Source organism: Tribolium madens, unplaced genomic scaffold (genome assembly GCF_015345945.1).
Source record: "Tribolium madens isolate multiple individuals breed KSU strain unplaced genomic scaffold, Tmad_KSU_1.1 Scaffold_91;HRSCAF=231;Tcas5.2_LG7, whole genome shotgun sequence".
NCBI classification, from domain to species: domain Eukaryota; kingdom Metazoa; phylum Arthropoda; class Insecta; order Coleoptera; family Tenebrionidae; genus Tribolium; species Tribolium madens.
Window position 1 is genome coordinate 16,078,071 of NW_025401063.1, and position 26,846 is coordinate 16,104,916.

The 26,846-nt window shown below is 32.6% G+C and overlaps 4 protein-coding genes across 6 annotated transcripts in view; 2 read left to right on the forward strand and 2 right to left on the reverse strand.

Annotated features, from left to right (window-relative positions):
• Positions 1–1,634, forward strand: part of LOC123011021 — an 11,027-nt gene extending 9,393 nt beyond the window's left edge. The window contains exons 14-15 of one of the 2 annotated variants that reach the window (XM_044408268.1): positions 1,201–1,462; positions 1,520–1,634. In XM_044408268.1, the coding sequence (XP_044264203.1) occupies positions 1,201–1,460 (260 nt within the window). In that variant the 3' untranslated portion in view covers positions 1,461–1,462; positions 1,520–1,634. Of the gene's footprint in view, positions 1–1,200; positions 1,498–1,519 lie in introns of those variants that run through there. The other variant, XM_044408267.1, reaches the window with a different exon arrangement.
• Positions 1,123–8,663, reverse strand: LOC123011022 (translation initiation factor IF-2, mitochondrial). Its single transcript, XM_044408270.1, has 7 exons — positions 8,260–8,663; positions 8,082–8,208; positions 7,422–8,034; positions 7,081–7,374; positions 6,662–7,030; positions 1,736–2,218; positions 1,123–1,688 (listed from the first exon to the last, which is right to left on the reverse strand). Exons 1-7 carry the CDS (start codon positions 8,343–8,345, stop codon positions 1,516–1,518), a joined length of 2,145 nt encoding a protein of 714 aa, XP_044264205.1. The 5' UTR covers positions 8,346–8,663; the 3' UTR covers positions 1,123–1,515.
• Positions 8,664–9,620: 957 nt separating this feature from the next.
• Positions 9,621–14,888, reverse strand: LOC123011857 (reticulon-4-interacting protein 1, mitochondrial-like). Its single transcript, XM_044409509.1, has 7 exons — positions 14,615–14,888; positions 14,333–14,570; positions 14,132–14,277; positions 13,928–14,083; positions 10,502–10,791; positions 10,067–10,454; positions 9,621–10,017 (listed from the first exon to the last, which is right to left on the reverse strand). The coding sequence occupies exons 1-7, from the start codon at positions 14,660–14,662 to the stop codon at positions 9,817–9,819; spliced, it is 1,467 nt and encodes a 488-aa protein (XP_044265444.1). The 5' UTR covers positions 14,663–14,888; the 3' UTR covers positions 9,621–9,816.
• Positions 14,889–15,179: 291 nt separating this feature from the next.
• Positions 15,180–26,711, forward strand: LOC123011855. Of its 2 annotated transcripts, XM_044409504.1 has the most exons (11): positions 15,180–16,000; positions 16,053–16,240; positions 16,285–16,418; positions 16,466–16,946; positions 17,004–17,172; positions 17,228–17,441; positions 21,479–25,741; positions 25,790–25,934; positions 25,985–26,371; positions 26,425–26,512; positions 26,569–26,711. In XM_044409504.1, exons 1-11 carry the CDS (start codon positions 15,481–15,483, stop codon positions 26,676–26,678), a joined length of 6,699 nt encoding a protein of 2,232 aa, XP_044265439.1. In that variant the 5' UTR covers positions 15,180–15,480; the 3' UTR covers positions 26,679–26,711. The 2 variants fall into 2 exon arrangements, with proteins under 2 accessions (XP_044265439.1, XP_044265440.1); XM_044409505.1 differs by lacking the exon at positions 15,180–16,000 and having other exon boundaries at positions 16,102–16,240; positions 16,292–16,418.
• Positions 26,712–26,846: the final 135 nt, after the last annotated feature.

Here is a 26,846-nt window from a genome sequence, read left to right on the forward strand (position 1 = left end):
AAATTTACATAAATAGCAATTTTGACAAAAAAAATCGCATAACTCAAAAACAAGACAAAATTTCGTTCTCAAAATACTATCTCATTTTTCATATTACGTTAATTTATATTAATTATTATTTTCTGAAGACAAATGATTTAAAAAAAACCGCTTGGTTCCATACTTTATATTCACCCTGTACATTAAGTGGCTCAACTTAGTTATAACCCTTTTATTGTGTTTTAAATTGAACCCATAACCAGAAGAATTTATAATATTGGAAAGCGGATTTATAGCTAGACAAAACCAAAAAGTGAATCACCCTGAAAAATGCCCCTTTTAATTTGAATGGGATTTGTTTTAAAATTATTGTTTTCTAATGTTACATTTAATGTAGTTTTCCAAAAATTCGTAATAGAATTTAGGAATGAGATTAAGTTTGGATGTATTTTGTATATTCTTAAAATTTCAATTAACCAAGAGTGAGGAACAGAATCATAAGATTTTTTTTAATCTATAAAAGCAGCATAGATATTTCTATTATGTTTTCTTGCTTGTTCCATTACCACAGTATCTATAATAAGTTGTTCCTTAGATCCAAATAATCCTTTAATACATCCTTTTTGTTCCTCATTAATTGTATTGTTTTCTAGACAGTGATTTAGATTAGTTCATTATCTTATAAATTGTTGAAAGACACGTAATGGGTCTATATTTACATGGATTTTTAGTGTCTGAATCTTTTGGTTTTAAATAAGTGATCCCATGGGTTAAGAATTCTGGAAAATGTTGTGAATTTACAAAACACAAAAGTAAACTTTTTTAACCAAAAATTGTGAATTTTGTGAATTCCTCGAGATTTCCAATTATGTGATTTATTTATCATTTTTATTAAAATTTCATTTGTAATCTGAAAACTTCTGTTTTAATAAGATTTAACCAAGATGATGGCATGTTAAGATCTTTTTTCTCAGACCAAATGTTTTTCCAAGATTGGGTTAAATTATCTTGATTTGGTAGACCAAATTCATTCATTCTTCATTATTTAAATTAAAAATTTAAATTAAATTAAAATTTCATTGTTTAAAAATGTGAATTTTGTATTTTCCTAAGGTAAGATTGTTTACATGTCTTCAATCTTTTAGAATAAAGAGACAATTTTTGCATTAAAGTATCTTTGATTTGTAAAAGTGTTGAATTATTATTATTTTCTGTTCGTAGAGTGTTTTGAGTCGTCTCAAGATGCCACAAACACCGACAGTGATGAAGCAGTTGGTTCAACAAATGTAAGTGGGCCACAAAGCGTCTCCTGGAGTAGAGAAGAAGACAAGATTATTTTACAAGCCTTTAGAGAACGTAGTGATGACGAGGAAAACTTCAAACATATTTCCCAAGTGTTGCAAAACCGATCCGTTGCAGAAATTAAAAACAGGTTCCATAAACTGATGAGTTTGTTACAACAAATGGCATCAAATTCGTAACTGTACATTTATTAAAGTGATTAAATTTTATCAAATATTCTACTAGTTTTCATCCTTAGAATCCAGGGTCCCAAGTGGTCACTTGAGGTACTGTCACTTTTTGGTAACAGATAATGGAATCGCCGGGTTGGAACACAACTGTTTTATCTTGTAGTCGAAGGCCACATTCTACATCAGTTTTAATTAAATCAACTTCATTTTTCAAATGTCTCATCGACGATAATTGGCCTAAAAAAATACAACGTTGCTGTGTTTACAAGGAGGCAATTTCTCACCCTCGTGTATAATTTGTCCATTTCTTACAACCCTATACAATGCCGATTTCCTCAACACCCCCTTGACACATCTACACCCCGCCACCTGCACTTTTTTCCTCCCGTCATTGATTTCAAAGTGTTGCAAAACTGTGGCCTCGCCTAATACTTCGTCCTGTTCTTTTTGTGGTAATCTATCGTTGATTTCTGCTTTCACATCGTCCACTAATTTGTAAATTACGTTATGAAACTTAATGTTAACACCTGAGTTTTCAGCTAACTCTTGAATATTTTTAGGACAATTGGTATTGAATGCGTAAATAATTCCCCTGAAAGCTTGTGCTAACTCGACATCATTTTCACTCACAGCACCCACTCCATAGTGAACCAAGTCCATTTTGCACTCAGGAGAGTCGTAGGTGTCCAAAGTGTTTAATATAGCCTCCAAAGTACCATCTACATCACTTTTTACAATGATATTCAGAGTCGGAGTTGGGTCGTCGTCTAAGAATTTTTTTGTAATCAGTTTTATTATACAGGGTGTCTCAACTCGGTATTTCTTCGACTACTTTGACAGTAAAGAAGATAACGAATGCGGTTTCTTTTGGACGATAGACATTTATTTTTTTTATGTTTCAAAAATATTTTTGTCATTATAAGTAATTCCTATGGTGGCGCAACAAAGTTATATATATTTTTTCTAATGGAACACCCGGTTTATTATGCGCTTATTTGAAAGAGTTTTTAATTCTAAGAATATCCATATTCACACCATTTTTAGAAATTTATAAAGTCTTCATGAAGCAAGATTGTATCATTTTATTTTTTTTTAATTTTAAGTCGTCGGCGTATAAGAGAACATTTGTGTTATTAAACTCACATACTACATCATTAATAAAAATTAGAAATAACAGTGGCCCAAGGTTGGAACCTTGTGGGACTCTAGAAGTTGGAGTTACAAAAGAAGAAGTGAAACCATTAAGTGTAACAAGTTGTTTTCGATCACTAAGATACTTACGAAACCATTTGATTAAATTGTTAGATAAACCTAAACCTACTTTTTCTAATTTATACAATAAAATTTTATGATTTAACTTGTCAAATGCTTTGATAAGATCTGTGTATATTACATCTAACTATCCGTTCTCACATAAACAACACACATTTGTGGTTGTAGAACGACCACTAATAAAACCATGTTGACTTTCTGTTATTATGCTTAATTTTAGAGTAAATTATATTGTAAATTGTTGCTTCAAAGATTTTCGCAAAATTATTTAATATTGATATTGGTCGATAATTTGATATTTCTGCCTTATTACCGGACTTGTAAATTGGTCCAATTTTAGAAATTTTCCAAGCATTGGGAAAAGTACAACATTGCAATGATAAATTAAATATGATTTTAAGAGGTTTAACTAGCACATCTCGACAGTCCTTAATTAAGAAAGATGGAATTTTACCTACAGCAGATAATTTTTTAATGGCATTCATAATTTCTTGGTCCGATATAAAATCAAGTAAAATTAATGGAAGTTCACAAGTGTCTAGTAAGTCTTTTTGTGAGAATTCAAAAATATTATTATTTGCTAAGTTGCTAAAAACGCTAAAAAAATAGTTGGAAAAAGCATCAACTATATCTTGAGGATTTTCATTGCTGACATTATTATGAGTTAAAGTAGAGGGTATGTTGACTGAATGTTTTTTGCCACTGACCTACGACCAAAACTGGTTCGGATTCTTTATAATATCATTTTCTACAAGTTTAACATAGTTAGAATAATCCACCTTAATTTGAGTTTTAACTGTACGTCGTAGTTTCTTGTATTGTTCATAAAAACAGCTTAGTGATATTTTTTTAAATTATAATTTTTGTTTTAGTTCTGTAGAATACCAGTGAGGAAACTTTGGTTTTCGATAACAGCATTTAGATACAAAAACTTCTAACACAGAATAGAATTTTTCGTAAAACGCCTTATTAACATCTTTATATAATTCCAGAAAAGACAAATCAATCAAGTATAATGCTTCATACAGCTCACAAAAATTATTTTTTATACATATCTTAATTTAAGTTTATTAAAAGAAAGGTTTCGGAGAGATTTGATATTCAAATCAATAGATATTTTAAGAGCCGGATGAAACAAATCTTCTGAAACCATAGGTAATAAGTCACGATCAACCTCAATATTTGAAAGATTTGTACAAACTACATTTAAGAAACTATTATTGTTATTTAATATACAGGGTGAATATAAAGTATGGAACCAAGTGGTTTTATTTTTAATCATTTGCCTCCGGAAAATAATAATTAATATAAATTAAAATGAGTTATGCGATTTTTTTGTCAAAATTGCAATTTATGTGAAAAACTTTATTTGAAAAAAATTAAAAATAAAGCAGATAGTTGTAATCCTTAGAGTATAGCTTTTATGAGAAAAATGATTTTATAGTGGGTTGCCATTTAAAAAAATTATTTTTTTTGTAGAACTCAAAAATAAAAGGAAATTTCGAAAAATTTTATTCTTGTTAAATCATCACATTTTTATAGTACTTTAGCACTCATCAATTAGTTTTTTCAAAAAATAAATAGTTTAAGCAAAAAACGTTTCGTTCCATACTTTTTATTCACCTGGTATGTATTATTCAGTTGCACAAAATTATGAAAAACTAAAAAATTATTAAGGCTAAATAGAATAAGTGAAAACTGGTAGGTTTAAAGGGTGTACAATAAAACAAGTAAAGTTTAGACCTCCAAACCCTAAGTTTTTTAGAAAGCTTATTAAAAGCTACACGATAAAGTAATAACATACAGGGTGTTTCATTTGACAAAATCAAGTTACTTGATATTTTGCGAATGTCAACACTCTGCAGTAGTTGCAAAAGATTGATCGAATTTCATTATAGCAAAGCTGTTGTGATTTTTTAAAAATGGTACTTATTTCATAAAATTGCCCATAAATGATAAACGGTCCATCATAGACCCATAAAACCTAATATGGATATTCTTAGAATTAAAAACTCTTTCAAATAGGCGTATAATATACCGGGTGTTCCATAAGAAAAAATATAACTTTGTTGCACCACCCTATATAGAAATTACCTATAATGACGAAAATATTTTTGGACCATAGAAAAAATAAATGTCTATCGTCCAGTCAGTGGGGAGTTTTGCCCTACAAAAGGTGGGATAGTAGTAATTTTTTAATATGTTGTTAAGGTCTAGGCCTTGACAAAAAATCCAAGTTTTCGACCTTGGGGGAGGACCGCTCGAGCCGCCATCTTGGATGAAAGGTACAAAAATTAGGTTTTTCCCCAATAATTCCGCAGCGGTTGATTCTACGGCAAAAGTGTTGAAATAAAAGTTAAAGAAAACAAAATTTCTCACATTTTTTGTATCAACATTTTTTTGGTAAGTTTAGTGGTTAACGAGTTACAGCGGCGGAAATATGAACATTTTTCCCAAAAAATAGTAAAACTCCCCATTTTCGACGGTGAATTTTGTAAGAACAAATTACACATGTTTTTAATGTTTTTTTCCGCACCACAATAATTATATAGCGATATCTATTTTAAATTACACTGATTTTTCTTGTTACATATAGGGTTATTCATAAATAAGGCTCGAATTATATGCAAAATGCATATTTGTTATTAAGAGGTATATCAACAATATTATAAGTTTTCTATGCATATCTGATGTTTTTTGATTAAAATAGACCAATTAAAAAATGCATATTTTGGCAACTTCGTGCATATTTTAGGAAATATTGCAAATCACAAATTTCTAATTAAAAATTTCAGTTCAAGTTAAAAATTAGACAGTTTAAGAAAAAAGATCCGATTTCAAAATATGTTAAAGAGAAAGATTGTTTAAACCTTTGGTATTACCATACTATTAATATTTTTTTCTTAAATAGAACGGTTTTTTATTTATTGTTTTACACAGATATGTTCATGCATTTTATAAATGTACAAAAATATTTATTAAAAATGTTACAATTTATGTTAAAAAAATTATAACTTTATCTGTTGTCAAAACTTTCTTCCACCGGCCAAGGGGTGGTACGTTTAAACAATTAATTAAAATAAAAAATATCTTGGCATCGCTTCTTTACAACCTTTACACATTTATCAATTTATTTAAAAAAAAACGAAAAGTTTATTAAAAAAAATTCTTTAATATTGTAAGTCAAACATTTTTTGAACAAAAAGTGTTAAGTTTACAAAAAAAAATTGGCACAGCAACAATTCTTGTAACAAGCTCGTTGTCTGGAAAAAAAATGTGGTAGATTTCCATTAAAAAATTGTTAGTATGTTTATCTCTTAAGTATAAACAATTAATTGATATTCATTTTTTTTTGGAATAGCAATTTTAAAGCCATTCATTGTACACCTATATTTTTTTTGCCAAGAAAATTGATAGTTTCGCCAGAAAATAATAATAATAAATAATAAATGGTTCCGAAGTTATCAGTGTAATTTGAAATACATATCGTTGTATAAAAAGATTAAAAACAAGTGTAATTTGTTCTTACGAAATTCACCTTTGAAAATGGGGAGGTTTGCTATTTTTCTGGGAAAAATGTTCATCTTTCCGCCGCTGTAACTCGTTACACATTAGACTTACAAAAAAAAAATGAAGATACAGAAAATGTGAGGAATTTTGTCTTCTTTAACTTTTATCTGAACACTTTTGCCGTAGAATAAACAGCTGCGAAGTTATTTTGGAAAAATCTATTTTTCGTACCTTTCATCCAAGATGTGGTCCTCCCCCAAGGATTTTTTGTCAAGGCTTATATATATCTTAACAACATATTAAAAAATTACTACTACCCCACCTTTTGTAGGGCAAAGGCCTTTTTTGGCCCCTACTCACTGCACTATTACTGTCAAAGTAGTCGAAGAAATACGGAGCTCTGGGACAGCCTGTATGTAATAAAATACCTTTAGGGATTTCCGGCTGCCTTGGCCCTTCTCTCTTCAACTTAAACCTCCCTAAACTCCTTTTCAACTTCAATCTCTCTTTATACTCCTTTTCGTGATAAGCCTGTTTTTCAGCAATAACCACAGCGTCTTGTTCTTGTTTCTCCCTTTCCAATTTACTTTCCCGTATTTTGATAACATCCTTTGCCATTTTTTCCGATTCTACCTCCAGTACCAGTTCACCAGGAACGGGTAAATCCTTCCAACCCTCAATTTCTGTAGGGTAACCTGGAGGTGCCTCATTCATAATTTGACCATCTGCATTCCGAAGAACCCTAACTCGGCCCATACAAACCCCCGCAACTAAAATATCGCCCTTTTTCAAGGTTCCTACAACAATTTTATTACTAAATGACTCAATTTTGAGTTAATTTAGTCACCCCTTTGTACTATAACAGTGCATAGTTTCCCCCTGTGAGGATCTAATTTACTTTCGACCACAACCGCCTCAACCAAACCTTTAGGATCAGCCCCAATTTCGAGCAAGTCGGCTTGTAAAACCAAGGCTTCAGTTAATTGGTTCAAATTTTGCTTTTTGAGGGCTGAAACAGGTACAGCTTGTACTTCTCCACCCAATTTCTCTATGTGAATCCCAGCTTCAAGTAGCATTTGTTCAGTTCTCTCAATGTTAGCTTTAGGGGAATCAATTTTATTAATAGCGACAAGTATTGGCACTAAAATATTTAATGAAAAATTTGCTTTTGGTGAATAATTTCTAAACCTTGGGCCTCCCTGGCCATGCGAACGGATTCAAGGGTCTGCTCCATGACCCCATCATCGGCCGCAACCACCAAAACCACGATATCGGTCAAATTTGCCCCTCTTGCTCGCATCGCGCTGAATGCCGCATGTCCCGGAGTGTCCAAAAACGTGATCTTAGCCCCTGAATCAAGAACTACCAAAAAAGCACCAATGTGTTGTGTGATTCCCCCAAATTCCTGGTCAACAACACTGGAGTGTCGCAAAGCGTCAAGAAGTGTTGTTTTTCCGTGATCGACATGGCCCATTACTGTCACAACAGGGGGGCGACTCTTCAGGTCAGATTTCGAGGGAGGTGGTCTTGGAAATGCATCTTTTTCAATAATTTCAACCTCAATGTCGTCGGTAGGTTTGGCGATTATTTTCATACGGTGGCCGCTACGTCGTATGCCTTGTTGGAGGAACTTCATATCGCTTATTACAGTTTTGGGGCTCTTTACCTCATGTAGGAAGATCTCTTTGACATAGTTGAAGTCTTTGTTTAGCACTTTGGCGAGTTCTTCCGCTGTTATGTCTTTCCAAACTTCCACGACGTCGCCCTTGACTTTGTGGTACTCCAAAACTCGGTTTATTTTCTACAAAATTACAAAACTATTGCGGGTTTATCGAATTTTCAACATACTTTTTCCTCGCCAGTTTTTCGTCGCTTAAACGAAATCGAGCTTGTATGAAGTTGTAAAACATAGCTTTGGCAACAACCAACTAAATTAATATTGTTTTTGAGTTTCTTACACGTTAAATCTGAGAACCTAAAAAATATAAAAAATTAGAGCAGGTGTTATGTGGTTTTATTTCGTTACCTTTGAACATTGTAATGTAAACTAAAAGATTTAATAGAAGGTCCTAAAAGTGGCTTAAATCTTAAAAATCTCATATTCAATGCCATTTAATCGTAATAAATAAATAATCTTTTTTGCACATGAGAGAAAAAGTTGGGTTAGATTCCATAAATTCAAATTTCAGACTTCGCGGCAGTCAAACAAACACGAAATACGGAAGAACCGAAATCGTTGATGAACGATATTATTTTAAATTGAGGAAATATTATCGTATCAACAAGAAATTACTCCCTAGGATTTAGGGATATTTGTGAAAAGTTGCCATAAATTTGGTTAGGTTGGTTGGCAACGGTTGGCAAGGCACTGAAGATTTTAACTGGTAGTAAAAGTAGGCAATGTTTTCTCTGTTGTATTAAAAGTTGCCTACAGCAAACAATTTTTTTTAAAATATATAGATAATTTTTTCATTTTTCATTAATAATTACCATTGTAGTATACTTAACAGTATTAATGTTTTTCTAAGTAATTTTTTTTAACATCAATAAATGAACGCCCCTGATTAAAAATTTTGACATAAAGGTAATCAACTGTACCAAATTTTGTACTTCTATGTAAAATGGCTTCTGAAATATTAGACAAAATTCATTAAAACACACACCCCTTTCAGGGACTGTAGCGCCCTTACATAATATAGTCACAGATTATAATCTGTGGTATAGTATTTCAATAAATGTTCATAGGAAACTTTTATCTTAAAATTGAATATTCTATCACCTGTTTAAATTTGTAACAATATAAATGGAACACCTGTATATGATGGGCTACAGTAATATAACCCATTTCATTAAAATTGGCATAACAGTAGGCCATGATTGTGTAAACCGCATTTTAAATATGAAAGAGGCTTTACATATTAAGGAACTAAATTTGTCACTAAAAAAAGTGAGGTTAAGATAGTTAATCAATAATTTTTTATTTTTAAAGAACCCTCTTTCAAAGGTATCGGAGAGTTTTTTTTTTCACCAAAAGTTTAACACCCTGTTGCATCCCTTTGTAGCTGTAGTTTTAACACCAAAAACATACACTTATTGGTATATTTGATTCCATTAATCTAAAACAGAAACAACAAAAAGAAATTGATTATTATGTCAAACAAGCAACGAAAACGGTGAAAAAACGAATACAAATTTCAGTATATAGTCAGTTCAACAAACCATGTAGGTAAGTAATCAAAGAAAACCAAAAACCCCATTTGTTGCGACATGCGCAGGGCTACAAACTTAAACATGAGAATGCATAGCCACCTATCATGCCACTTTCAATGAAATCTACTATAAATTTAAAAACTTTTATGAGTGATTTGAGATCAGATAGGACCATAATTAACATTGCTAACCAATCATTTATTACATCCATTTATAAACAATAAGTAATAAATAAATTATTACTGGCAGTACAAAAAGGCACAGTTTAGTAGGAAATGTTAATTCATAATGTATGTCATACTAAAATTTGATTTACGACAGTTATTACCACTTTATTACTTTGTACTAATTAGCTCCAAATTGTCTAAAATTTTTATCTAAAAGTGATAACAGTGCTGCCTATCGAATCATGTGACTGGATATGATTCAAGGCAATCTCAATATCTTGTGGATGAAAAACTTTGTCAACCACTGTCTGAAGAAACCCACTTTCAACCATTTCAGACAATTCATCCAAAGTTACATAACACATATGGCCTTCATCGTAATCATTCAAAGTAACCCCCAAAATTTTCTACAACAATCAATAATAAATAAAAAAAAATCTCAACAACGAAACTCACTTCTATTAATGATTTCAGATAAATGTAAGTGCCCAATAAAGCCTCCCCAAAGAATCCACAAGAATCAGAATAGCGTTCTTCCGGCAGTGTCGACACAACCCCCATTTTCGAAACAAAATCGATTTCTTTTATTTTCAAATCGCAGTTTTTCGTCATTATGATACAATCAAATTTATCGCGTAATTCGAGTTCTTTCAAAAATGTTGCTACACATTCGTGAGATTTTTCGGTTATTTCCTCTGGAAAAATTATAATATCGTCAGCTCCTAGGGCCTTAGCCACTGGCATTGCTCTTTTGGTACAAGTCGTGGTAATATTAGCATTCCAGTGGGCTAAAATCTGGATCAAAACGCATCCTACGGGGGTGCATCCCCCTATAATTAAAACCCTTAAAAATAAAATTAGATTGAGACAATAAAATCTAGAATTGTTTACTTCTTATATTGTGCATTTTCTTCACTAATGTCAACTTCTTTAAGTGCATTTAATGCCACAGTTCCTGCATATGGAAGACTACAAGCACCTTCATACCCTATATTTTTTGGCTTACGACCTATCCTAAATTCTGGAACAATCACACTTTGGGAGAGAGTTCCTTCATCCCAAAATGGCACAGTCAGCCAGACTTCATCCCCTATTTCTAATCTTTTTACATTTGAGCCTATGTCTGTGATAATCCCACTGCAATCACGCCCTAAAGTCACCGGTAATCTCTTTTTTGAGTGCTTAAAAAATCAAATTATGTAAAAATAATACATACAGGCTGTCCCAACGGTCCGAAAAAGCTCTATAACTTGTTTATTTTAAGAGATATTGACTTTTTCTTTTTTTTTTAGATTATAGTTGCGTTTCTGCTGCACATTTTAAAAATATTGCGGTTTATAAGGGTTATTCATAAATATGAAGCAATATTTGAACCTCAAAAATGACCTATAAAATGATGTTAATTTAAATAATAACTCGTGTCCTATCTTTACTGATAAGAATTTTACAGCCCTCGAAATGTGGGTATGGAAATTTGATTTTTTTGTAATAACTTTGGAACTATTTGACCAAATATTATAAAATTTGGAACATTTCCCTGTGACAACATACCCTTTAAACTGGTAATCACGAAAACCGGATACATCCACTCAATTTCCGGTTCCAGCAGTTGCAGCTCACATTTTCTGTGTTTTTCCATTTTTTTGCTCTTTAACACCAATTTTTTATTGCCCAAATCGATAGAGTAATCAATTTCGAATAAAAAACTCATAACCTTTAATACCCCTAAAATGGACCGTTTCAAAGATATTTCAATTTAAACTGAGGACTGCACAACGCTGAAACCAAAAAGTAGGGATTTTGAATGGATGATAACCACGGTAACAAATGACCATGGTCTCACTAATCACTGTCAGGCATCTGTCAACTTTAATATTGGACGATTATTAGACAATTAATCGAAAATATTTAATAAAAGAGTTTACCTCATATTCCAAACATAACTTAGAATAAATCCAAATAGATCTCGTAGCATTTAATTCATAAAAAGGAAAAAATTATCGACAAAGTTAACAGATGCCTGGTAAGGATTTATGTGACCATGGTCATTGGTTGCCGTGAATACCACTTATTCAAAATTCATATTTTTTATTTTCATCGTACACGTCCTCACTTTAAATTAAAATATCTTTAAAACGGTCCATTTTAGTGGTATACAAGGTTATGCGTTTTTTAATCGAAATTGATTACTCTTTAGATTTAAGCAATAAAAAATTGGTGTTAAGGGAGCAAAAAAATGGAAAAACACAGAAAATGTGACCTGCATCTGCTGGAACCGGAAATTGAGTGGATGTATCCGGTTTTCGTGATTACCAGTTCAAAAGGTATGTTGTCACAAGGAAATGTTCCAAATTTTATAATATTTGGTCAAATAGTTCCAAAGTTATTACAAAAAAATCAAATTTCCATACCCACATTCCGAGGGCTGTAAAATTCTTATCAGTAGAGATAGGACACGAGTTATTATTTAAATTAACATTATTTTATAGGTCATTTTTGAGGTTCAAATATTGTTTCATATTTATGAATAACCCTGTATACAGGATGTTCCAATATTAAAAAAACACTAAAGTTATGTTTTTTTTTAAATGGAATCTACTCAGTTTGATTTTATTTTTGGATTCTACGCTAAATTACAAATAACTTTTATAGAGGTTGTTTTCATTTATCTGTTATCAATTTTGATTTGTGGCGCTTTTTTACCAGAATTTTTGAAATGCAGGGGTCTGTCTAAAAATTCGTAACTTCTAAATGCTTGCACACAACTTAAATTAAGTAACGCCGTTTGATTCCTGAAGGTTTGCCGCATCTTTTAAGTGTTTACTTAACAACCCGCTAAGTGGCATGTGCCTACTGCGATTTTTTAAACATGACAAATGTCAAAAACTCATTTTTTTCAAATGGCACCCTCTATTTATTATTGTACCAATGAAAAGATCTTTTGACAAGCTTTCCATCAATATAAGGTTTGTACAGTCTAGTGTAAAATTCTAAGTTGCTATCCTAAATTAACTAAATTTCGAAAAACTTTTCTGTTTTGAACAATAAAAATTGAGTGGGCTTTATGCACAAAAAAAATTAGCACAGAAAATAAACAAAAGTATGGAATTGGAAATTCTTTGCTGCAAGAAAATGTTCAATATTGTGCACAATTGAGTTACAGAGAAAATTAGGCAAAATCTAACATATCGCAAAGCAGTATTAACACAATTTAGTAGAAAAATGTAAAAACATTAACAAATAAAAACAAAACATTAAAGCTATTTTACAATTTTCTTTACAACAGATGCTCAAAAAAATTTCCATTTTCTTCAATACAGGTATGCAGTCTTCGCCTAAAAGATAGTCTAACACGACTTAGCATATCTGCATTTATTAAATGGAATATATTGCATTTCTTTGTTTTATATCATCCGCAGTTGTTGGTCTCAGTTTATACACATTTTTATACAATTTTTTAAATGCAGCACTTTGCGGCAGTCTTGCATTTGGGTATTTTTATTTCTAGAGTCTTTGAGCCAATAAAATATTACGATCCGCTTCACCAAGACTGTATACCATGTTAATGAGTTCTTGACGAGTAAAATTCATTTTGGGACTTCACAATAAAATTGATAGATTGTAACAATGACAGAAGCCCACTCGATTTTTATTGTCCAAAACAGAAAAGTTTTTCGAAATTTAGTTAATTTAGGATAACAACTTAGAATTTTGTACTAGACTATATAAACCTTATATTGATGGAAAGCTTGTCAAAAGATCTTTTGATTGGTACAATAACAAATAGAGGGTACCATTTGAAAAAAAATAGTTTTTAACATTTTTAATTTGTCATGTTTAAAAAATCACAGTAGGCACATGCCACTGAGCAGGTTATTAAGTAAACACTTAAAAGATGCGGCAAACATTCAGGAATCAAACGGCGTTACTTACTTTAACTTGTGTGCAAGCATTTAGAAGGTACGAATTTTTAGACAGATCCCTGCATTTCAAAAATTCTGGTAATAAAGCGCCACAAATCAAAATTGATAAAAGATAAATGAAAACAACCTGTATAAAAGTTATTTGTAATTTAGCGTAGAATCCAAAAATAAAATCAAACTGAGTAGATTCCATTTAAAAAAACATAACTTTAGTGTTTTTTAAATATTGGGGCATCCTGATATACAGTTTATATAAACCGCAATATTTTTAAAATGTGCATCAAAAACGCAGCTATAATCTAAAAAAAAAGAAAAAGTTAATATCTTTTAAAATAAACAAGTTATAGAGCTTTTTCGGACCGTTGGGACAGCCTGTATTCTGATTGAATTGAACCTTGTATATTTTTTGGAGGATTTTACGCAACGTCCTGCCGTAACCGTTACAAATTTGTGCATCAATTTCATGAATTGAGGCTGCCTTTACGTTAATTATGACATCGTTGTCGTTACAAACATCGGGGGCTCTTGCAGTTTCCACAACAGTAGCTGACTAAAATTTGTTGTTTTTATGTACTTATAATAACGAAACAAAACCTACCTCAATACCTAAATAATTTGTACATTGGACTGCTTGCATGTACCGTATGATTGGCCCCTTTTTCTTGATGGACATTGCAAAAACCACCCCTACAATGCTTCCACAAATGAAACCTGCACAAAGAAAACAAAAGTCTCTCTTTGTCCCTGAAAATAACCCTCGTGTATGAAATAAATCCAGTCGTAGCGTACAAAATCGTACATTTTTTCCAAAACACTTTGACTAAATTGTAGTAGAGTTTTTCGGGGTCAAGGTGCTCCAAAAGGTTTGTTTGAACTCTGTCTCCTAAATTGACGAAATATTGCCACAATTCGCGTAAACCTGCTTTGGCTTGTTGTGTGTAAGAACTGTTCCATGCTTGTAAAATAGCAGTCTTACTTTGTTGGGAATACTGATGAAAGACTTCTTTACTATGAATTGCAGCTAAACTGAGTTGCACCTGAAATTTTTTGTCAGCGGTTTAGAGTCTAGGGAGAGGCCTACCTGGAAATTTTCGATCTTTTGTGAGCCTCGAAATAGAACCTCATCCATTTTAAAGCATGATTTTAGGAAGAAAAAATAAACAAAACCTAAATGTTATGTAATTGTCATGCTAATTTTATGAAGGATAAAAAAATAATTTTTAACGGAGGATTTACATAGTACAAAAAACTCGTATGTTTATTGGGGCTTGACTGAGAAATAAATGTTACTTGAGAAATTTTTTGATAAAATTTTTGACGTTTTGAGTCCGACACTGTTGCCACCTGTTACCTGATGCTAATTTCCAAAAATAATTAAGACTGTAATAATAATGTAGATTCAAATATGTGGGTTTAACTAATTATGTTTATTGAATTAATAATTAAAATGGATGCTATGGCATAAATTGAATTTCTATTTGGCATTTGTAATATTTGTATATTCAAACTGGCAACCAGGCAAATTATGACATAACCTCAATTGTTATTTAGAAAATTCATTTTATTCAATGTTTGGACATTTTTAACGAAGGTTTTGCTTAGTACGAAAAACTCGTATGTTTACTAGAGCTTGACTGAGAAAATAAATTTTACTTGAGAAATGATAAAATTTTTGACGGTTTGAGTCTGACACTGTTGCCACATTAGTTATCTAATTATAATTTATAAAAACAATTAAGACTGTAATAATAATGTAGATTTAAATATGTGGGTTTAACTAATCACGTTTATTGAATTAATAATTAAAGTGGGTAGTATGGGCATAAATCGAATTTCCATTTGTCATTTATATATTCAAAGTGGCAACCAGGCAAATTATTTTGATGAATAGACATAACCTCAATTGTTATTTAGAAAATTTATGTTTACCCACCTTTTAGTTTAAAAATGGAAAACTGTGAAAAAAGTGAGGACGAAAATGACGAACATAAAGGCGTTAAAAGAAAAAGAAGTTTTGACCAAGACACTTGTGCAGAGGACCCAGAGCCCCCGTCTAAACCATCCATAACCACCGAAGAAATAAGTGAGCACAGCACAAAAACCACAAGACTGAAGCGGAAACGTAAATTCTTATACACAAAGAATGATGAAACTGTTCCGAAAAAAAGCCGAAATTTTTATTTCATCAATACCCAGATGACTAAACCTCGCAGACCAAAAATAACACAACCCAAGCTTGTAGAAGGGCAAAAAGTTGAAATTAGTCAAGGAAAAACACATAAATTACATTTTGCTAAATGTGATAGGAATGGTAATGTTGTTTTGGTGCACAAATTACATCAAAAATCAGATTTGTTTTTCAATGATGAGAAAAAGTGTAACTATGAAGCGTCCAAAAGAATTGATTTGAGTTTTCATGTAGTGGATGAAATTGCTCTTGAAGGATTGGACGGAATCACTCTTGAGGGTTTTTTATTTAATTTTTTTTTGTAATTAATTTAATAATGCTTTAATTGTAGCTTTCTGGAAACGGTTAAAATATGTTTTTCCCAATCACATTAGCAAAACCATGGCTGATCGTATTTGGAGATTGATTTGCAATAATAAACATATTAATATTTTTATACTTAAAGAACCACGTGAAGAGTTAATCTTTTTTGATAGGTGCAAATATTTAGGTATTGATTCGAGTTTATTTGTGGAACCAGTAAGTAAAAAAATGTTTGAATATTTTATTTAAAATATTTCTAGTTTATAGAATTTAACGATATTTATCCTTTGGCCTCAGTTAATGGAACTGAAATCAGAGGTTCTTGCTCGACTTTTGATACCAGAAAAGAAAACAACGGTGTTAGGAAGTTTTCAATGGACAAGGCGATAAAATTGTATTTTTCACCAATTTTCAACAACAAATTTTATTCATTATTTTTAGGTATGACCAAAAACTGGTTTTTGTTGCTGACCAAGACTTGAGAAATAAGGCCCTTATTGATGAGGAAGCCGATCCAAATATCGATTTATTAGACCTTGAGTACTGCATATTGGAAAAAATCGGCCGATCTCGCGATCAGGGAGAAATAACTCAGAGCAAAATACCCCTCATCAACGATAGTAAAAAAGCGTATCACAAGAGAAAAATCTTATTGAATTATTCACTAATTGTACAACAAAATTTCAACATGAAATCTCAGTCTTCAAACCAGAATATTTCTGGCGGTTTGGTCCATTTGAAACGATTTTATTCGAGAAGAGAAACAAAACCCATTGTTCTTATGAAACGAATCGCTAACATACTTAGAAATCAGCCAAATTCCCAAATGGAATTTGCCGAATTTAGACAAGTTTTCGGCCGGAATGTCTCATTGGTTAAATTGATGAAAAGTGCAGATTTTAAGAGATTCTTCAAACTTTATGTAATTCTAGTTAATTATTTTGAAAATTGGTTTCATTTATATTTTTTTTTTTTGTAGGCGTTTCCTTATAGGAAATTCTACCCAAACGCTACAAAGCATGAGTATTTGAGCAAAAACAAACAAAAAGAAAGGCAAGTTAGAGTTTTGCGTATGTTAGACCCCTGTGCCAACGTAACGGCGATAATGGACATGAAGGACACCAAAGAACTACAACAAGAGAAAACAGGTGAAATTTAGACAAAAATTGGAGGTTTTATCAAGTTTTTGAAATTTGTTTTCAGCGGAATTAGGGCGACATAAATTGATGAATTATGAATATTTGCGTGACATTTTTCTTTATATTTTATCAGCAGGATACGTTGGAGTGACGATACAAGAAATTAATAATCACTTTGGGATGGATTTTTATTCAGTAAGATTAGCAGTAAGAAAACTGCTATTGAGAAACGTTATTGACAGCAATAAGATTGATTTGGGGAGGCAGCAGTCGCTGAAGTAAGTTTACTTAAGTCTAGCCGTATACAGGGTGCGCCACAACTCGCGCCCCAGGAACATGGAAAAAATGTTAATAAAATTTTATGTATAAAAATTTCGAAGTTATGAGGTTTTAAAGTTTGCACTTTGACTCTATTTATTTATGTTGGAAAAATAATTTTCCAAGTTTTTTGCTATATTTAGGCTATTAAAACTGGAAACAAGAAAGCTGTATCCTAAATTGTAACTCTGTTCAATGATATTTGTAATTTTTGTACCTTTACTAAATAATTGTAAAAAAACATAAACAAGATCATCAGTATCCTTAAATAGATATAAAAAAAACGTCAAATGTCAAAAATTTTTGACAGATAGAATTTTTTAAACATTTTTTTCATGTTCCTGGTATCTTACCTTACTTGAAAATTTTCTCTGGGGCGCGAGTTCTGTCGCACTCTGTATGCATGGGCTAGGTGCCCCAGCGTCTATTTTCGTAGTTATGTCAACGATGTGATCTTTTTGGCATAAAGTAGTCTTAGGAAAAAAATCTGATTGCCAACCCCTCCAATAACTGAAATAGAGGGGTACCAATCCTTAACTTATTTTTTTTCTCAATAACTAATAAAGATATTGGAATGCACTCCACGCACACTTATAGAGAATTTTGAACTTTATTACATGACCCAGGGGTGCGTGCATGCTCAACAACTTTTTTTCTATCGAAGTTATCGACATGATTTTTTTTTTAAGAATAGCTACAACAATGAGGCACATTATAAAAATATTTCTATTCATATACAGGATGTCCCAAATAAGATACACAACTAAGTTCTGTTTTTTTTAATGAAAACCCCAATTTTTTATTACATTTCTGGATTCGCCACTAAATTGTCAATATAACGCATCTTGGTTTCTTAGACTTACCTGCAATAGTTTTTGAGTTATGCCAATTTATGTGTCAAAATTACATCGTGCATCGACCCAGAAAAAAATTCATAACGTCAAAACTATTCAAGATAATTTAACCAACTTTTTTTCTGTTGATTCCTTAAGCTTTAGCGCGTCTTCTGAGATAAAGACAAACTCGGAGTCGATGTTCCATCGCGTACTACGATTTTTTGAAAATGACAAAATACAAATGGCAATAACTCGACTTTTTTAAATACAACACTCTATATTTTATTGCATCATTGCATGGCATTTTTTATTAGCTTTTGTCGATATAGGATTCAAGGGGTCTACTTTGTAAAATTTATGAGATTTTTGCAAAATAAGTAATGTTGATGGTTTTATTCTGAAAAAAAAAAATCGAGTAGGCCGTTATCGTTTGACACATCTATGCAATTCTGAAAAAAATGTGTTTCAATAAAATGAAATTGTAATAGAAACAGGAGTACATCACAATAAAGGAAACAATCTTAGTAATCTTTACAAAAATAGGAAAGAATGATTAAAAGAAAACAATGTAAAAATTTTGAGAAAAGGTTACTTATAAAAAGTGCTTAAATAGGTCATGTTCCACCAAGTCTTTTAGTAAATGAGCTCCAAACTCTAGCAAGCATTGCTCCATCAACTGAATGGAAGGCTTCCGTGATCCTGTTTTTCATATCATCTGCAGTTGTTGGACGATCTCTGATAACTCTTTCTTTCACGTACCCCCAAATGAAAAAATCGATGGGAGTAAGGTATGGAGATCGTGCGGGCCTGGGAATAGTACCTCCTCTGCCTATCGAACGATTAGGATAGGATATTTCTGACGGTACATTTTGCTTGCTAATAAAGGATTTCTGTGCTCTTTACCAATACAGTAAACCATATTTACTAATTCTTCACGAGTGAAATTTATTATTGACAATTAGATGTGTACAATTATTAAAAGTACACGAAAGTGTCAAATTTTACGACAGCAGCCTACTCGATTCCTTTTTTTTTTTTTAGAAAAAAACCATCAACATTTCTTATTTTGCAAAAAGCTCATAAAAAATGCCATGTAATGATGCAATAAAATATAGAGTGTTGAATTTAAAAAAATCGAGTTATTGCCATTTGTAATTTGTCATTTAAAAAAAATCGTAGTAGGCGATGGAACATCAACTCCGAGTTTGCCTTTTTCTCAAAAAATGTGCTAAAGCTTAGGGAATCGACTGGAAAAAAATTGGTTAAGTTGTCTTGAATAGTTTTGAAGTTATGAATTTTTTTGTGAGTCCTATGCACGATGCAATTTTGACACATAAATTGGCATAAGTCAAAAACTATTGCAGGTAAGTCTAAGAAACCAAGGTGCGTTATATTGATAATTTAGTGGCGAATCCAGATATCTAATAAAAATTGTGGTTTTCATTTAAAAAAACGGAACTTAGTTTTGTATCTTATTTGGGACAGCCTGTATATGAATAGAAATATTTTTATAATGAGCCTCATTGTTAGATCTATCGTTTAAAAAAAAATCATGTCGATAACTTGGATAGAAAAAAAGTTATAGAGCGTGCACGAACCCCTGGGTCACCCTGTATATTTTTCTTTGATTTTTATCTTTATTCTCTCAAAACTCAAAAAAAAATTTTTTCAACAACCCCCTTGAACCGAAAAAAATGAGTATAATTCCCTATTGGTCGGCTTTTAAACCTACAAGATAAGGTAAAAAAAATAAAATCATCTAGTTCACTATTTTATGTTCTATCGAATTCATAAAAAACTAGTACAGAAAAATTTTGTTGGAGTAAATTAGGTTACGTGAAAATGCCAAATATTAACGTCTGTCATTATGACAATTTGAATTTTTAAGTTTTTAAAGCATTAAATTCTCAAGTATGTTTTGAAAAAGATGTTAAATTGCAAGCCAACTATTGAAGACGTATTGAAGTTGTCTAGTTGACCTGTTGAAATTAGTAACCAGTTAAGCTAAAGTACGTAGAAATGTTACACTACAAAATTTTTTAAAAGATGGCGTAACCACGACGTTTTGCAGTCCTAGTTTTTTATGAATGCGATAGTCGACAGTCTTAACAAAAAGTCACCATAACTTAAAAATTATTAAATTTAGGTATAGGGAATGTTAAATACAGATCGATGCATAATTATATTCTCTTCTATTTAGTAAAATAAAAATTAGAGTCTTTTATTTGAAAAAAATTAGTTATGAGTATTTGAATTATTACAAAAGTAATCTTAAAATTTTGGGATATGTTTTTTTTTTTCAAAATTTGAAAACACTAGAAAAAGGATCTAAGGTTTCTCTTTCAAACACCAAAACGAATTTAAAATCTTTAAAAATGACAGAGTTACCGATTTTTAAAGTGGAAGGTGCAGATCCAAAAATTTTTGAAAAACAAATATTTCAAAAACGGCTAAATTTAGGTATAGGGAAAGCTGATGAAAACTCCTTTAAAATAACCCGATTAATCCAAAAACGCAGTAAAAAGTATACCTTTCCATTTAAAATAAGAAAGTTGAGAGCGACTTCCGGTATAACCGGAAGTGCCGCCATCTTGAAAATATTTTCATTTAGGAGGACTTAATGGTTTATGGCTATGTACCAATTTTCAAATAAATACGATTATTCCAACTTCCAATACTTCTAATTTGGGGTTTAGACGGAACGCCCTGTATATGAGAAGCCAATCACGAAGATTTTTGTATGTTGTGGGTATAAAAGCTGACTAATAGAGAATTTTATCCTCAATTGTTTCGGTAGGTGTCACTGAAGGGGTTGTTAAATTAAAAAAAAGTCACCCCCAATATTTAAAAATAAAAATTTTAGTTTTTAGAATAAAGATAAAAATCAAAGAAAAATATATGTAATAAAGTTCAAAATTCCCTACAAGTGTGCGTTGAGTGCATTCGAGTATCTTTATTAGTTATTGAGAAAAAAAATCAGTTAAGGGTTGGCCTATTTCAGTTATTAGAGGGGTTGGCGGTCTGAAATTCTAAGTAGTCCTAAGACTACTACAACGATCATCATATCGTTGACATACCTATAAAAATAGACGCTGGGGCACCTAGCACATGCATAATAGGGCTAGACCCTTTAGTACACATTAATCAATTTATTTCATCAGATTTTTCGCGAAATGTTTCTCCATTCTTGGCCACCACATTAACACCCAACCGAAAAACTACGAACTTTCGCTTGAAACACTTTCAAGAGTTTTGGCCGGTTATGAGAATAAAACGGTTGTGGATTCAGAATCAGAGCCAACCAAATCCGTCCCAATTCAGACTCAATTCAATCTAAGTTTCGAACCATTTTGTTGCACCTCCTTTCTGACCGAAATGGACTCAAATGCTGAAGACTTGACAATCTACGACATTGTTATCAAAGGCCGGGATAAACTTCTCCTGATTGGGAGCAACCTATTTTCACACTATATCAGCGAATGGGACGAGTTTCTCCTAAAGAAAGACGATTTTTCCAAAGGCATCCAGCTTTTCCAAAACGGATTCGGAAAAGTTATTTATGAATTTTTGGCAAATGTTAGAACGATTGACATTGAAACAGACAATTGCGTTGTTTTTAGTCTGGAAAATGTAAAAACAAACACGAAAATTGATCGATTCAATAACCGGAGGATAATTAAAATTAAGAAAAATTACAATAACCCACACAGTAATAACGTTCACATGGACACAATTTCGAAAATTTATCTTTTCGAAGCAATGAGTGTGTCGCACTACACTAATCAGGTTGTGGAAAAGTTGAGAAACATTTTTGAGCGAGTTATGATCAATGAGGGTAAAAGAAAACGCATTAGTGTTAAATTAGAGCCCACAATTGAGCTTGAGGAGTCTGGTGAAATAGTAATGGAAAAATTCATGGGCCCTTCACCTTATTTGGAATTTTCCGAAGAGCAGGAGGGCATCAAGCTTGAGATTTTCGCCTCGTCGAAGCCAACATGTAACAAATCTGGACTCTTCTTTGTCACTGAGGACGAAAACTTGACTCAAAGATACATAAACCGAGCTAACATTCTTTTGCAAAGTATTTACAACCAGCAAGTTTTCAAAGACGTGCATTCTTTGTACAAGATCGTCCTTGAAGAGGAAAATCTTGAAGGCTACGATAAGAAAATTTGCAAGAAAACAATCATTTCCATCATCGCACGTCTTGTGGACGAAGGCTACATTAAAGTCTACAAAGCCGTAATGACGGAAAAACACTTAACAAAAACGCAATGTTTCGTCTGCATGCTTGAAACCGACGTCCACCACACACGTATCAAATCGACAATTGAACAAATGAAACTGAAATTTTGTCTTGCAAAAACACGAGACAAACCAATGAAAATCAAAAAGAAAATCGAATCGCCTTTCAATATGATTGATGTGAAAGAAAGCATCCATGAATTGAAACAATTGACAAGTGTCAAACTAGAGCCCACTTTTAAATTTGATAAAAGAAAAGGCAAAATCTATGGGTATATGCCGAAATTCGCCCGAATGCGGATCCTACACGAGCATTTGTTTTACGTAATTCGCGAATTAAATGAATTTGAAGCGATTTCGAATCGACAAGTGTTCGAACTTTGTAAAAATTTGAGAATCAAAGTGACCCAAGACGAGATCAATGATTTTCCTGCAATATACCGAAATGAAGTTAGTTGGAAAATGTTTATTCCGGCCCTGCCTCAAAACATGAATTTCCCTAGAGGGTGGGCTTTAGCTTGTGACATTATTCTACGAATGCCACTTTCAGTTTTTGTCAAATTGTATAATATCACGTACGATATTCCCGGACTTGAGACTTATCTAAATCATCCAATCAAAAGACACTTTTTATTGAAACATCTGCCAGTCGATATGCGCTCTATTCTTTTGCGTAAACGCAAGTATTTTTATAGTATTTATGAGAATTTTTGTAACATGTGTTATGTGGGATTATTACAACTTGGTCCTCGAAATTTCAAGGAAAAAGATCAGGTTTTTATTTATTTGAATTCGAGAGCAACACTTTATGATACATGTAGTAGCCAACCGGGTTATAACATGATCGAGGAAAAGCCTTATCGTGAGATTTTATTCGAATTTAAGACCGAAAGTGACGTTGAATTGTATTGGTCGGAAATGTTGCGCATTTGTATGAACACCCAATTGGGCAAACGCAAAGTTTTGGACGGCCAATGCGTAACAATCGAGGATTGTAGTGCGAAACCAGCGATGATTGCAACGCTCCGCCCAAAGGCGTTCCAGGAGGCGGTGCTAGACGACACCGGGGCGGTCCTAGGCGACCGAAGAGGCGCGGCTGGGGTCGACTCCTCCTTGTGGACATTTGTCAAGCGTAATTGGGCGTGGAGTCATCGGAAAAAGATCCAATCACAAGTGATTGGTTTGAAAAAGGAGATGTTTGATGCGGTACCGATTCGGTTTGATTTGTTCAAAGCTCAAGGCGGGGCTTGTGAGCGGTCCAATCGCAGTGTTAAATCGGTTGTAGTTAAGAGACTAAAGAAAAAGAAGGTTGTGAGGAGGATAGTAGCGAAGAAGAAACGGGTGAGGGAACTCTACGATGCTGTTGATAAGTCGATAATGAAGAAAAATGCATTGATAAGAGTGGAGTGGGACGAGGAGGAGGACCAATTGTTGAGATACAGTCGGGCAGCGGCGGCTTATTTGTGCCCCGAGTATAAGAAACATTTCATTCCTTATAATGTCATCAGGGACGTACTACATCGAATTTGTCCCAAAACACGCAATAAAACAGCGAAAGCGATCCAGAGACGGACTTACGTCCTATTAACTAACGACGAAACCATCAAAATCATGGAAAACAACACTGAGAATTTCTCAAATTCGGAAACTATCAGTAAATATTTCGACCAAATTCGAAATCGGTACAAAAACGAAATCAAAATCACTGACTCACAAATCTACATTTGTTACATCTACCTCATGTCCTATATTTCTAAACATCGGAAAGAAATCGAGTTGTTACTTTTGGGCTACTTTGCAACTTTTGATTTCTTCGCGAAAGCCAACATTTCGGAATTTGAGACAATTTTGCAAAATTGTGACGCCTCAAACCCGATTTATACCGACCCTAAAACCGTTGAAGACGTGACCAAAGACACGATTAGGTCAGTGGTGCATTGCTCAATGGCTTGCAAAAAAAATTGTGTGGGGTGGACTTTCCACTTGTCGCGAATTTACAAGAAATTTCAGGACGAGTTAATTCGCACAACTGTCGCAACCTTGAAAAAGGATCAATTCCTAGTGACAAATAAGAATAACGAAGGGAAAAACATTGACGGGAATTGGCCCACGCCACTCAAGTTTTCTCACGTTTATAATCTAATGAAAAGTTCGATTTATACGAATGAAATGTTTCAAGAGGCGTTTAGGGTGTTTTTGGCCAAAATAGAAGGGGATTTAGAGGCGGCGAATTTCATGGTTTGTAACGAATTGAACACTTATTGGGAACAGATTCGGTTTATTTTTGAAATCCCGGAAATGGGGATTATCCTAAACCCGGAAATTGAGGATCACAGTGAAGTTATCGATGAATTGGCGAAACGTTTCCACCTTTACTTGGATAAAATATACGAGAAAAAAAACGCAGGGCGAAATTTTGAGGTCACGAGGGAAAGTGTCAACGAAGTTGAGGATTGCGAGAAAATTAAAAATAAAGTCAGACAATTGATTTTCCGAGTGCCCTACTTGCTTGAGGGCGAACTTGAAATGTATTTCAAAAAAATGCTAGACAGTAATAGTAATTTGGAAATCAATAATTACATTTATTTAATGATTGTCAATTTGAAAAAATTCACAGAAGGGAGGAACACCACTGACGATTTGCGCAATTTTGTTGCAAATATCGAGGAGGAAAGTGAGGAGAAACTGTTGAAAAACCTTTCGAAAGTTGTCTTTGTTATTCAAACTATACACCAACAACAAGTTGAAACTAATTTGGGGTCATTCGAGGCTTGGGAAAGTGACATTTGGGACGAAGTTAGGAGCAAAAATGATGAGTCGAATAGTTTGATAAAATCACCGAAAAACTACGCCAGTGGGATGGAAGTGTGTATTAAAAGGGCCCAAGCGGGTGATTTTCCCTCAATTGATGAAATTAAAGAAGGGATGATGGTGGAAATTGACGGTGAAAATCGGAAAATTCCACATATTACCGATTTAATTATGTTACTAAATGAGGGCCGTTTTCCCGAATTGGACACTGATAATGACATTGAAAAAATGAAGGAGCATTTTGTTATGCAATACCCGAAATTGGACCAATTCGTAATTGAAGATTTGGAGAAAATGAAACAACATGAGGTGACACTAAAAATTACGAATTGTACGAAAATTGAGACTATTACCAAGATGACTGAAAAGTAATTTATTTTGTGACAATTTTTTTTAACTATTATTGTCAATTTTAGTGTTATAAAGCCACCCCAAATGGACTTACTTATAAAATACTTGATCGATGTAAATGGTAGTGAAGACGATATCAAAATTGTTGAAAATTTGATTGATTTTGTCAAAGAGAAAAAGGAATTAGGTGTCTCGGGACCAGAACTGAAAGTAATAATCGCTTGAGAGAGTTTCAGCTCTAGTTTACGAATATTTTTCAGCAAAATTTTCTAAATAAAATTGAACTGAATTTAGCCCAACTTATGGATTACTTGAATGAAATCGGTGTGATTCTCCGAGCAGGTGTAGCGTCGATTATTTATGTCCATTATGAGTACCAATCAGAGTGGTTGACTGAAACTTTTATGTTATCACCTGAAGAAAAACAAATTTATGAATCTACTCATTTCATTTCCAGTTCGCTTGAGTCAAGAAAAGTACAATTAAAACCTTGGACTAAGCTTGATGGGTCTTTAAACGATGATCTTTTTCACGAATGGCTGTGTTTGATTCTTTCACGTTGTATTGATTTACCCAACATTCCCTTTAGGGTTTTGTGTGAATATTTTCATTACATTAAACCAGTAGATATTTTTTCGTTACTAGAAGTGAGTATTTTACAATTTTTTGGGCTAAAATAGTGTTGTAATTATTTTTTAAGGTATTACAAGAACTTGCTTGTGTTAAAATATATTTTTTTGATACAGGAAATCATAATCTTTGTTCTACAAGATGTGTAGTGCAAGAGCGTAAGTTTTGTCATTTATTATTCAATATTATTTGTTTAATTATGGCTCATTTTTAGGTGAAGCTACAAGTCTGGATAGTTTTGACGAAATGTTTATAAAGCCTACAAACGTTTCTGGGTTATGTTTTGGTTCGTTTTTGGATAAGCTACAATTGCATGACAACTGATAGATTTTTAATAAAATATTATTGAAAAAAGGTTTTTTTAACAAATTACAATATTAGTCTGTCAAAATCGGCAAACGTCAAACTTGACGTGCTTTTGAATTTTGTTGTTTTCTGTTGAAATATCATCGTTTCTGAGTTATGTTTTGGTTCGTTTTTGGATAAGCTACA